The sequence below is a fragment of the Cyanistes caeruleus genome, chromosome 1, assembly GCF_971803275.1.
Source record: "Cyanistes caeruleus chromosome 1, bCyaCae1.hap1.1, whole genome shotgun sequence".
In the NCBI taxonomy this organism is placed as follows: Eukaryota; Metazoa; Chordata; class Aves; order Passeriformes; family Paridae; genus Cyanistes; species Cyanistes caeruleus.
The window spans coordinates 49,275,541-49,287,776 of record NC_141701.1 but is presented as its reverse complement, the minus strand read 5'-3'; the positions used below and the strand labels follow the sequence as shown (position 1 = coordinate 49,287,776).

Genomic DNA, 12,236 nt, shown 5'->3' with positions numbered 1-12,236 from the left:
CACCTTCCCTTCTTCATCCAGCCCTGTTCTTACTGTGCTTTGAAAAAAAACAGGAAGATAAAAATTTAATATTGGCAGCCTCACAGATCTGGTAAGAAGCATCACTCAAGCAACTCTACCTATATATAATACCTTGTTTTAAAAAAAACACTGGTATTTACATTGTAAGTTTTTTTAGAGTGTTATTAATATAGTACTCAGTGGCAAGAAATGCAGGCACTGAGGTGGTAAAATACGTGCTCAACTACAACCAGAAGATTTAAAATGTTTAATGTGCAAGTCTTGGACAGAAATTATTCATTTACAATACACTAAAATTTGAAGGATAGGAATTTCTTCTTCATGTGTATGCTCACAGTAGCAGGTGAAATAGCTGCTGAAGTACAAACATCAGTATGCTTAAGTGACTTATGCATCATTTTTAAGGCAAAAATAGGTAACAACATGACTGCATACAGTTGCAAAAATATTTACAGATATCATTAGAGAAACATTATACTTCTAGCATGAATATTTTAATTATGCACTTAGTAGACAGTGATTTATTTGAAAAATTATCATTAAAAATGTAAAATTAACCTAGCTAGGATGAGTATCACTGACATTTTTACCCAGGCCTCCACACTCTGATCTTTGCCCCTCAACCTCTATCACTACAAGCTGTCCTCTCTCTCCTTGCCACTTCCCAGTCTTATTACAAAGGTGCAGGTGTGTCTGAGAGGCACAGAGGAAGATCCACAGAGGAAGAAGGTGCAGCACTAAAAATGTATGCAAAAGGTCCCAACAAGAAAAAAAGGAAAAAAAAAAAAAAAAATAGATCCTGAGAAATAAAATTAGTGGGAAGAAAAAAAACCCAAAAAACTAAAGGTGCTATCTGCAGGTATCCAGGGATTTGCTCAGTCATCCTTGTCTTTTGCTCCATGTTTCAGGATGCGCGTGAATTCGATGTAGTTGAAATTGCCCTTCTTGTCGATGGGGGCCTCTCTGTAAAGCTCATCCACCTCTTCATCCGTGAACCTGTCTCCCATGGTGGTCAGCAGCTCCCGCAGGTAGTCTTCTTGGATGAACCCTGGAATGAGACATGCAGAGAGAAAGGCAAAAGGGAGGCCGAGCCTCTTAGCTGGGTCTCCAAAAGCAGCAGCACAGACATGCCAACACACAGGCAATTAACCAGGGCAGCAGTGATATGTTACTAATGCATTTGCACAGAGCCCGAAAAATTTCCTTAACTGAATTGTAAAGAAATTCCTTGAGTGCAAAGGGAAAGGAAGTTAAATGCATTTCATACAGATTTTTGAAGACAGGGCCTGACCTGCTGTGGTATAATAACACTTACATCTACTGATCTTCAACGGCTCAACGTGGAAAAACAAGTTCCTGTCACTGCTAGTCTTCATTATACAAGCAGTTCTCTTAAATTAACTATATTTTTCTTGCTTTAATTAGATATATTTGCACATCCTCTATAAACTAGTTTCCCCTGGGGACTAAATAACCACTGTTTAGTGCTGCACAACACCGTTGCTGAAGGCAGTTTATGTGGATACAGTGAACTCCTGGCAAGTGTCCAGGGATGGAGTTTATAACAGAAGAGACTTTCAGACAGGACTGAGCAAGCTAACTCAGGAGGCAGGAAGAATGTTTATGGTGGAGAGGTAAAGGTGGATAACATTTAAAAGGTAAAAAAAAAAAAAAAAAAAGAGTAGGACGTATTATTTATTTTATGCTGAAAGAGCAGAAGATTTTTGAGGAAGTTAACAAAGATATAAAAAGGATCAGTTTCTAGGTAGCTTCTGCTAATTGTGTTTCAAGTAATGGGCAGAACCACCAGTTGCCAAATAATTCCAGGAAAATTTAGAGATTAAAAAGGAAACATTCATAACAAAAGGTAGACAGTAGAATGCAGAAACTGATACAGGCTGAAATACGACCAGCCATACCTTTAGCAGCACAACAGTTGTTTCATTTGAGAAAGAAATTGGTTATTGAACTTTAGTTGGAGAAATGTTAGTAACAGAACAGAAATGTTAGTAACAGAACAGATGAGACAGAAGCAGGTTCCAAAAAAAGAGTAAGAAAGTAAACTTTGTGGAACAGCTGGAAATCATATGTAGACACCCACATCAACTGATGTAGATTCAATCAGAATGTGATAAAAAAAAGCACCACTTTGGAAAGAGAGCTGTGTAAGTTAAGCTAACAGAGTTCATTCGAGAGACAAACAGGGAATTGGGGAACCAAAAAGCAGTCAATGAGCATGACAAATTAGCATGGGGGTGGTGTATGCTGGGGGAAGGGAAGAAAAAAATGTGTTTCAACATATGCTAATGGAAACAGCACCATATCTCAGTGTAGACCGGCCATTGGCTACTGAATGCAAATGAAGAAGGCTAGCAGCAATCTTCAGAAATGGGGAGAATGTTCAGTAAGCCAGGCCCATCCTAATCGGGTCTGACCTTGGAGTTCTCTCTTGGAAGATGGGTGTAAAGAAGAGGGAAAAGGCAGCCAGAAAGATTAGACTCTCTTTCTGATGTCCTATAGAGAGTGAGCAGTGATGAGAGATGACATAACGATTAGTATTCAAAGAATGCAAAGCCTTTGGTGCTGCAAGTTTTGCCTCAAGGACTTAATTGCTCCTGTCTGAATAGGTAGTTGTTTAAACACTGAACTGGGCTGCCAGACCAGGAATCCGCCACAAGTTTTATCAGCAACAAACTAAAGCAAACAGGGCTCCTCTCCCTCCCACGCACCTTCAGCGTAGATGGGGAGTAACAAATAAATGAAGCAAAACTTAAGGTTCAGCCTTTTGCAGGCAGCACAAAGCAGATGACAATGCAAGATCAAAGACCAGATTAAAAATACTCCAAATGCAGACAGATCCAACTTTTATACCAATTCCACAGCACTGCACTTGATAGTAATGCTGAAGCAACATATCCAACTAGGTTGGCAATATAGGAAATGTAAGTAAAACCTGACAAGTAGGACTACCTTATCCTCAACTATAGGATCTGATTTGTATTACTCTCTTCCAGAAGACCTACACTGATGTAGAGCTAGAAAATCAAGCCCATGACAAACACATGAGTGGAGACCATGAAATGAAAAAAAAAAAAAAGTAAAAGAGTTTGATATAGCTGGAAATGTTCTTGTACATTTTTAAAAGGAGCAAACTGATTACAAGCCAAATAAGAGGATAAAACTAATGAAGGATTAACATAACATGGGTTCTACAAATATGTCACATGCCATTTTGAAGATTTCCTTTTTACTATTATGAATCAAAACTCAATAAAACAGCGTAATTATCTCACATGTTTCCTGGTTAAAATTTGAGGGTGGCATAAGACACAAAACAGATTGTAGAACAAACTAGTATCCTCAAATCATTGTAGGGCTAGACTACAACATTTACCACACAGAGCTGGGAGATATTAAAATCAATCTTATCAGTGTATGGGTGCCCAAAGTAGTAATTTATTGTTTACATAGACACAGAAGTTTCCGTTCTAAATAATTGGTAACACAAACATTTTCTTTATATTGTAATTCACAGGCTCTTATTTTGGTGCACACAAAAAAAACCCTTGTAGCACAGTGAGTCAGATGACCTGTGAAGAAAAAATAATTAACCTACTAATAAAACTTCCTTCTCTAGGAGATGGTAAAGAGATTTCCCTTGAGAGGGAGGAAGTCGATTAACATTTGAAAAGGCCTTATCAACAGAAAGCCTGTTTACCTACATCTCAGCAGGAAGGGGATGCTCTTTGAAAAGGCAAAAGGTGCTAAAAATACACAGACTGAAAACAGCTGTTGAAACAGAACGGAAGGATATCCTTCAAAAGGTGCAGAGCATCTATCGACTGGCTAGATTAAAATGTTGTGGTGGACAGTTGTGAGGATGTTGTAGAGGTGCAGTGTCACCTCTACTATAGAAGGCTACATAATTTCAATGTGAGCTAGTAAGACAAGTTCACAGCATATCAAAGCACTGATACTCTGTAATTCCATAGAATGGCCTCATTCGTCCCCAATTACAATACACTTCTCAAGAATGTTAGCCTAGGTGAATAAATACATAAAAGTATAAACTCTAACCTCAAGATCGAAGTCTCATATAGTAAAACTGAACTCTGTGTTTTACTCTTTCCCTTCATCTAGCTTTTCAAGTCAGTCCAATCTGCCATTTCTGCCTTCTACACAGCAACTGGTTTTTATCTTTAGACCTAAGATTGCAGCCCTTCCTGCAATCTGGAAGCAACTGAGCTGCAGGTGAGGGCATGACATTTGTCCTCAGAGCCATAAAGAACGCTTAGCCAGATGAGGATCTGTAAGACTTTATGAAGTCTGGACAGTGTGTCTTGAAATATTAAACACCTGAAGAATTTAAACAGATATTAGACCTACTGCAGAGGGGGGACAAACTCAGTTGTATGATAGATTTCCCATCATTAGCTTTTAATGCCATAAAAAATCATTACTGATTTGAGCTCCTCATCTTAGAGCAAATACACTTTTGAGGAACTTTGAGGAACATACCCACTGCCCAGTTAAAGCACTCTTCTTCAAAGCCTCACAGAAGAACAGTCCTACTAGTCCTCAGTACAGACACAGAACAGCCAGACAGATTTTACTGTCACTCAGTAATTCAGCAGAATATGCCATCTAGGATTTATCATCTCAAATTTAATTTATGAAGACGCCAAAATCAGCATCCTGTTTAGAAACCCAAATAAAGCACATAGAAACCCAGCCATACCCCTGCCAAGCAGCCGACTTGCACCCACGTACCTGTTGCTTCTTCATCAAAGCAAGCAAAAGCATTCCTGATTACATCCTCCGGGTCGGTGCCATTTAACTTCTCACCAAACATGGTGAGAAACATCGTGAAGTTGATGGGGCCCGGAGCCTCATTCATCATGGCATCCAGGTATTCATCTGTTGGATTCTTTCCTACAAACAAAGGGATTCATACTTGGTTTAGCTGAAAACTAAACTACTGAAATAGTAAGGTCAATACAAACTGGGTGTTAAAACAAACAGAGTGTGACAGTGAGACACCACACCTCCCATATCCCAAACTCTCAGCATTTTGAATTTTGCAGCACAAATTTGCCTGGCAAGCACGAACAGCAAAGGCACATTACCAAGGGAGGCGAGCATGTCGTGCAAATCCTCTTTGTCAATGAAGCCATCCCTGTTCTGGTCGATCATGTTGAAGGCCTCCTTGAATTCCTGGATCTGCGACTGATCAAACATCGCAAATACATTGGAAGTGGCGCGCTGAGGGCGCTTCTTGGTGGTCTTTGTCTTTGCCTTCTTGCTAGACATGTTGATTTTTGGACACTAGGGAGAGAAGGAAATACAGTAAACGCAGTTAGATCAGAGTTAGGATTCAAAAAAGAAAAAAGTACTACGGTTTAATGTTACAGCGCGCCTCTGACGGGCTCTCATTTCCTCTCATCAGAACGTATTTCCTTAGTATTTTCAAGAGGGGAAAAAGAGAAACAGAAAATATGGATAAAGGAAAGACAGACTAACAAACCAGAAAAAGAGTCATTACTAGAAGACGTAAAGTATTTTAAATTTTAGTCTTGGAAGGCCCCTTACCCAGCGGCGGCTGCGGGGACCCGGTACGCGGCGGAGGCGGAAGGGAGGAAGCGGCGCCGGCTCCAGCGCTTCCCGGAGAAACCATCGCCCTGCCGGGCCGGGGATGGGGAGCAGCGCCGGGACAGGCGGCGGGAGGGCACCGACAAGGCAGCCGGGGGGTTCCCTTAGGGATCGCAGCCCTTCCCGGCTTCCCTGGGCCGCGGCCGGCTGGGCACGGCCCCGCGGCCTCTTCCCCGCGCCCCCCGCCTCGGCCGCGTTGGAGCATCCCGGGGGAAGCGCTGGGTCCCGGGCGCCGCCTGCAGGGGAGCGACGGGGACAGCCTGTGGGGACAGAGCTCAGGAGCGTTCTGCGGCCTGCCAGAGCTTCCCCGGGGGTTTTCTTTGGTGTGCGCTGAGGGTGGAGCGTGGCTCCGTGCTCCTGGGGCCGGCGGCGTGCCCAGGTTCGCAGGGTGGTGCCGCATCGGGGAGGTGAAGGGAGCCTCCTGATCCCGCGGGGATGTGCTGCCCGGGTTAGCAGGTGTCAGGTGTTACCCTTACCTGCAGTCCGCCTCGTCTTTCGCTTCAGGGATCCGAAGAATTCCAGATTGCATCCCAGAGTCTTCTAAGTGAGTGCTCCCTCGGGAGCGAGGCTTAATGTCTCTCACAGCTGTAGACTGTAAGGCCGCTTGGAGGATTTATTTTTGCATATATTTTCGTAGTGAAAAAGGATGACACTTATTTTTCCATTCGTCATTTGATGGAGGATCTCAAATAAATGGAGGTACAAGCTTCTTTTTAGTGTAGGGGGATGGTGTCTGAAATTGCTTCAGAGGCCGTTCGGTTTTAGCCCACTTGGACATTTTTTACATTTTCCGAAGGGAATGCTTATTGCCATGTTGCTTGTTGAAGTCCCACATAAATAGTTTGGGCTTCAAGAAAACTGTTGTTTAGTTGCACAAAAAAAGGTCCTGAAGTAGTCAGATGGGAAAGCTGCCCTACCAGATCATCATTTCTTGAATGGCCCTCCTACCTGCTGTGGGCTTTGTTGGTGTTCAGTCTGTGTCTTGGAAAACAAGAACTCTTAAGGAGGAAAGGCACTGGCCAGGCACTGGAGTTAGTTGCCCAGGGAGGGTGGTGGAGCTGCCATCTCTGGAAGTGTTCAGCAAGTGTCTGGATGTGGCACTTGGGGATTACGGTGGCGCTGGGTTGATGGTTGGACTAGATGATTGTAAAGGTCTCTTCCAACCTTGATCATTATGTGGAAGGAAAAAATAGACATACGAGCTTTTGCTGAAATTATCAATTATATTTATAAATGTAAGTGAACTACATTTAGCCGCTGCACCTACTGAAATTAACATGCAATTTCACATGTAATCTAGAAGTTGCAGTCTCAGATTTGGAGGGAGATAGTTTAATTGCCAAGAGACCAAACTTTCTTTCCTTGCTCTCCTCTCAAATCAGAAGTTATTTCATGAGGGGCTGAGAATTTGGCCTAATTAGCTTATAATATTTCCCCAGTTAATTTTAATATCACTCTTCTAAAGTTTGCCTCAAAGTGCAATAGAAATAAAGACTAAACTTTTCTAAATTGAAAGCCTATTAATGGAAACAAGTTTTGGATAAAAAATTCTCTGCTTACTAGATGAGGCATGTACTTTCAAGATAATTACATGCAAAGTATGAGTGGGCAGAAAAGCGGTAGAAATATCAAGATGTTAAGGGAGTTAATAAAATACTCCATGATAATGTTGAACAACCAAACTGTGTGTTGAAATCTAATTATGAAAAGCTGTCTGATCTCTTAATTTAAACTTCTTTCATCAGTTACTTTAAATTGAACTACTACTGCAAACATGCCATTCTGTCTTGTATTGTTTTTCATGCTGTTAAAAGGGTGTTACATGATACCTGTCACCGTGTATGTTGTTCTCAGTGTTTAACTTCTGCAGATGTGGGGAGAGGTACAATAATATTACTTGCCCAGTATGAGATCAGTTCTTAATGACAAAATTGCATGTCAGTGTGTGTCTTTCTCTTAAAGCTTTTATCTTCAATTTGTTGCATCATGGTGGAATGGGAAGCAGTTCCTACAAGCAGACTATTTTCTGTTTGATGTAAATCTAAGTAATGCTTCTAGAAATGGTTCAATTTTACTTGATTACAGCACTCATCATAGCAATAAAGAAATTTAAAGGGAAAAGAAAGATTTGTTTTGCCTTTTTTAATATTCAGAGGATATTTTTTAAAATCTCGTTGACACAGACGTTGAAAAGGGAAAAAAGTCAGGGTCTTTTTTGTGAGTGTGGTGCTTCCTGAGAGATGTCATCAAACATTCAGAACAGAAATGAACCTTTCTGAAAAGATGATTTTTTTAAAAAAGTATGCTCTTAATTCTTTAATTTTTCTTCTACATCTTTCCTTCATTACTCCCTTCTTTCTAATTTATGTCAGTCTTGTTTAAGAAAAACTTTTTTAAGTAAAATGAATTAATTGCTCCTATCCGTTCTGTCTAAAATACTCAATTCTTTGAATTGTCAAAAAACCTTCAAAATTATCTATTTCATACTTAAGCTTTATGGCTGCTACAGACAGTGAGCAATTTACAGTAAACCTTTTCCCTCCTTTCATTTAATTCTTTCCATTAACAGTTGCACTCAACGGTCTTAGGGGTATTTTCCAACTTTTAACAGTTCTATGAGTCTATTTCCTCGCCTTTGCAGAGTTAAAGTGACAGTGCAAATATTTGTGATTAACTTGGTTGCTTAATGAAGCAGAATCAGTCTGTGTCATATGATGTTTCTTTATGATTTTAATGAATCTTACAGGAATGGCTGTGCTGTCTTGCTGTAAAAATCTGCCTAGACCAGTGTGCCTCAGCTGAAAGAAATGTGGGTACTGGATGTGCAAGACAGGGAGCAAAGTCTTGGCAAAAAAAGTCTTTAGACTGGGGACAGGAAGCCCAGCAGTTGCATTTTTCTAGGTTGGAGCACCACATGGATCTACTGATTTCTTGGATGCCCTCAAGAAATAATAGATGCTATGAGATTTTCCCTACCAGGTCACTGGAGAGTTTTATTGTTTTGGATTTTTTTACCCAAAACTTGTAATCATACCTTTTTTTGGAAAAAAAACCAAAAAAACAAACAATCCAAAAACCTCTTTCTCTGTAATTCCTGTTCTTTTTGAAGGAGAGAGAGCATACAGGGTGTTTTTAGCCTGTTCTTTAGGGGAGGGCAGCAGCAGTGGCCTTATGCAGGTACTCAGGGAAGAATAAGAATCAGGGATATCATAAGAATGATATCTTCCCAGAATGCTCTCCCAATATCTACTATGTTTAGTTCATGGAGGGATAAGCTACCCAGAGCCAGATGTGATATTTAGTAACCCACAATGAGCTTCTTTCACGAACTTTCCTGATATGTAATCCTTGACTTGATATAAATTTAGCATCCACAATATGCTTTGCCAGTGTTTATGGAACCCTTTGCAAGGTTGCTGTTTGTTACACGAAAAACTGCACCTTTCTAACCTTGACTGTACCTATTCCAATGTTTATTCTATGCTCTAGAATTTGTACTGGGAGAAATACTACGACTGAAATGTGTGTCCACTTCCTTTGTGTTACTTTTGCTTCTAGAAAGCTCTTGTATGCTCTTCTATCAGCTGTAGCAGAGAGTCACACTTAGGTAGTTTTTCTTGTACAGAAGCCTTTCCATATCCTTGGTCATTGTAGAAGTGAGACTGAGGATGTGCACTAGAAACAAAAGGGTCTGAAGAGAGAGACTAGTTGAAAAAGCAGATGTGATTTCCACATTGAGAATTAAAACGGCATCAAAGTTGAGTGTAAGGTTCTGCAGTTAGGAGATTTTTTTCTGACCATATTATCACTGTTCAATAACTGTTAATTATGGAGGTTAAGTATTGACAGCAGAGTCAAAATTAAGCATACCCATCTAAGTTCTAGGTCTAAACTATCATTTAACAAAAGCATTTTGTCTGTCAGTTACTTCACCTGGTATTTTGGCTCATCCCTCTGCCTTTCTATCCCTTCGTCCCTGATTCTAGCTGGCAACTGTTGTCTCTGTCTAGCTGTACCAAGTGCAGTGCAGTATCACTCAGGGTGACAGTCACTCTTTTTGAGATGCTGAGAGCACCACAAAGTTTTCTGGAATTTCTCCAAAAATAACTCCAGTGCTGTGATCCAAGGGGAAAATATTTAAGGAGTCCTGAAGGGATTCTGAACATGTGTCTTCACTTGAGGGCCACAGACTGCAGGTTATTCCCTGTTTTCATTCAATGACCTCAGGTATAAAAATGGCTGCTGCTTTCCCAGGTGATCCCTGCCACACAGTAAATGCTGAAGCATGAAAAATAAAGGCTCTCAGAGAATGTAGTGGAGCCTATAGAAGAAACACATATTCTTTCTCTATACTGAAAATTAAAAATAGCACAGTTTTGACTTTCTAGTAACTTCCAGTGGACATGGCTGAGGAAGAGGCAAGAACATGAGTTCTCTAGAGCATTGTATGACAATGATATAGCAGGTCGAAGGACAGAGCAGAACTATTTAACGGAATGTAAATAAAATGCAGTCAGTCTATGAAATATAAACAGGAGAAAACAAACTTCAATATATTTATATAAAACTGCATCTCAGTGACTATATGAATGGGCACTGATGTGTTTGACAGAGCATGAAGGGACATTACTCAGCAGACATGGTACTCCTTGCATTCCCAGATCCAAAGTCCTTTATACGTAAAGAACACAAATTAAAAACCCCAACTGAACATTGAAAAGTACATCTTTGGGCTGTTGATTTCTGCTGAGTTTTTGTTCCCTGCTCTCTATGATCAAAGTCACTGTTCTGCCTCTTGTGCTGTATGTACATCCCTTGTTTTTTATCCTAGCTGGTAAGTTGCAACAATTCTAGCCAAGTCTATGTGGGGTTTTCAGCTCTTCTTGCACTAGTTTTAATCAGAAGCATTGCCAGACACTGTGATTCCATGAAATGGAGAACTGAAATGCAAAAATAAACATTAATATGTATTCTTTGCAAGGAGAGCTGAAGGCCCCCAATCTTTCAAACAAATGTAATTAATTCTGCTAAACCTAAGGATGTACATGTGTGCTCTCTCCTTGTGTGTTAGAGTTTGTGTCTGTCTGACAATGTGTATGTACAAATATGGAAGAAAATGAAATATGCTCAATGCTTGGCCATAGGTCTAAAAGTGTTCTAAGACATACCCAGAAAACAAGCAGCAGCATATTTAGTCAGGTGTGTCACTTGAGAAGTAAGCTGTTATCAGTTTTCTTATCAGCTGATGCCTCTGCAAGTTTTGTTGGCTGGTGGAGCAATTTCCAAACCAATATACTTCTTATGGGGTGGGAATATCTTGCCACTACCTTTTGGTTAGAGATGGTTAGCTCACAATTAAGGAAGAACTGAAAAGAGGGAAAAATCCCAGTGCCTGTTAGATACAAGGCTAAGTCAAGATTCAAGTAACTCGTGTCTGATGCCAGCTCTATTTTAGCACATACAAGACAGGTCTTACAAGCCTCAGTTTACACCCACTCACTTGAATATGCTTGGCACAGGCTGGAAATTATTGTGAAATGCTGTCTTTTAACTCGCAAGGACTATTCATAATTAAAAAACAGCCCAAAGCCAAGTTCAATATTTATTGAGGTTGTACTCAGTGATACCCTAAAATAGTCAAAGTGAGGATTAAGGATTAAATAAGCCTCGCAAAACTAAGCAATTTACAAGAACAGTAAAATGACTAATACGGGTGCCTAAAGGAGCAGATGATGGCAGCAGCAAAGTCAGTCTCGACCTGCCTAATCCTGTAGTATTTGTAACTGACTTTCAAGCTTTATCAAAGTGCAAGGCTGCTTTACCAAGGGACTGAATCACAGCTGCATGGCAGAAGAGTCTGTATGCAGCAAGCAGTTGGGATTTTCGAGGAGACCAGTTTGATTTCCTTGCTCTCCTGTTGAGTGCTGCTGAGAAACACATAAACATCTTCCCTCAGATTTATTACATTGATGCAAACTGCCTCACCCCTTAAATCCTTGTGATTAGGCAGGCAGGGCCTATTATGTATGGTCTCTAGGGAATATCACACTTCTGGTCTGAAAATATTCCTTGGCAGTGCTTTTATCCATGGGCTGCAGAGAAAAGTAGGAAAAGCAGCCATGTGCTGCCATCTTTTTCTTTTTTTTTTTTTAAGATGGGAAGTTTTCTATCTAGTATATCAAAAGTTTGGGAAAACACTGATCTCTGTGCAGTTGCTGCTCAGAGCACAAAACAAAAACAAACTGTGTGGAGGGGTTCCCCCCTCCCCCCAGTATTACTTTTCAGTATTTCATGATGACTTAATTTCAAGCTGCATTTTAAGGGGCATTTACTGAGTTGGTTTTTTTCTTTTGTATTGTTCCTAGTTTCTGCAATACTGCTTCTGAGTTAATGTAGTCATGAATCATTTTTCCAAAGGAGACAGTTATCTAAAAATGACAGTAGGGTTTTGAAAAATTAAGTAAGAAGCCAAAATAGGAGCATGGGTGCATAAGCAATTCCAAGGGAGGATTAACTGCTGATATCTAAAATGTTCCTGACTATACTTTGATTGTTACTCACCCGTT

General features: G+C 40.4%; 1 protein-coding gene across 1 annotated transcript; it reads right to left on the bottom strand.

Annotated features, from left to right (window-relative positions):
- Positions 1-254: 254 nt before the first annotated feature.
- Positions 255-6,061, bottom strand: MYL12B (myosin light chain 12B). The gene is made up of 4 exons (XM_086891605.1): positions 5,611-6,061; positions 5,148-5,346; positions 4,792-4,953; positions 255-1,069 (listed from the first exon to the last, which is right to left on the bottom strand). The coding sequence occupies exons 2-4, from the start codon at positions 5,329-5,331 to the stop codon at positions 897-899; spliced, it is 519 nt and encodes a 172-aa protein (XP_086747731.1). The 5' UTR covers positions 5,332-5,346; positions 5,611-6,061; the 3' UTR covers positions 255-896.
- Between the last annotated feature and the right edge of the window lie 6,175 nt (positions 6,062-12,236).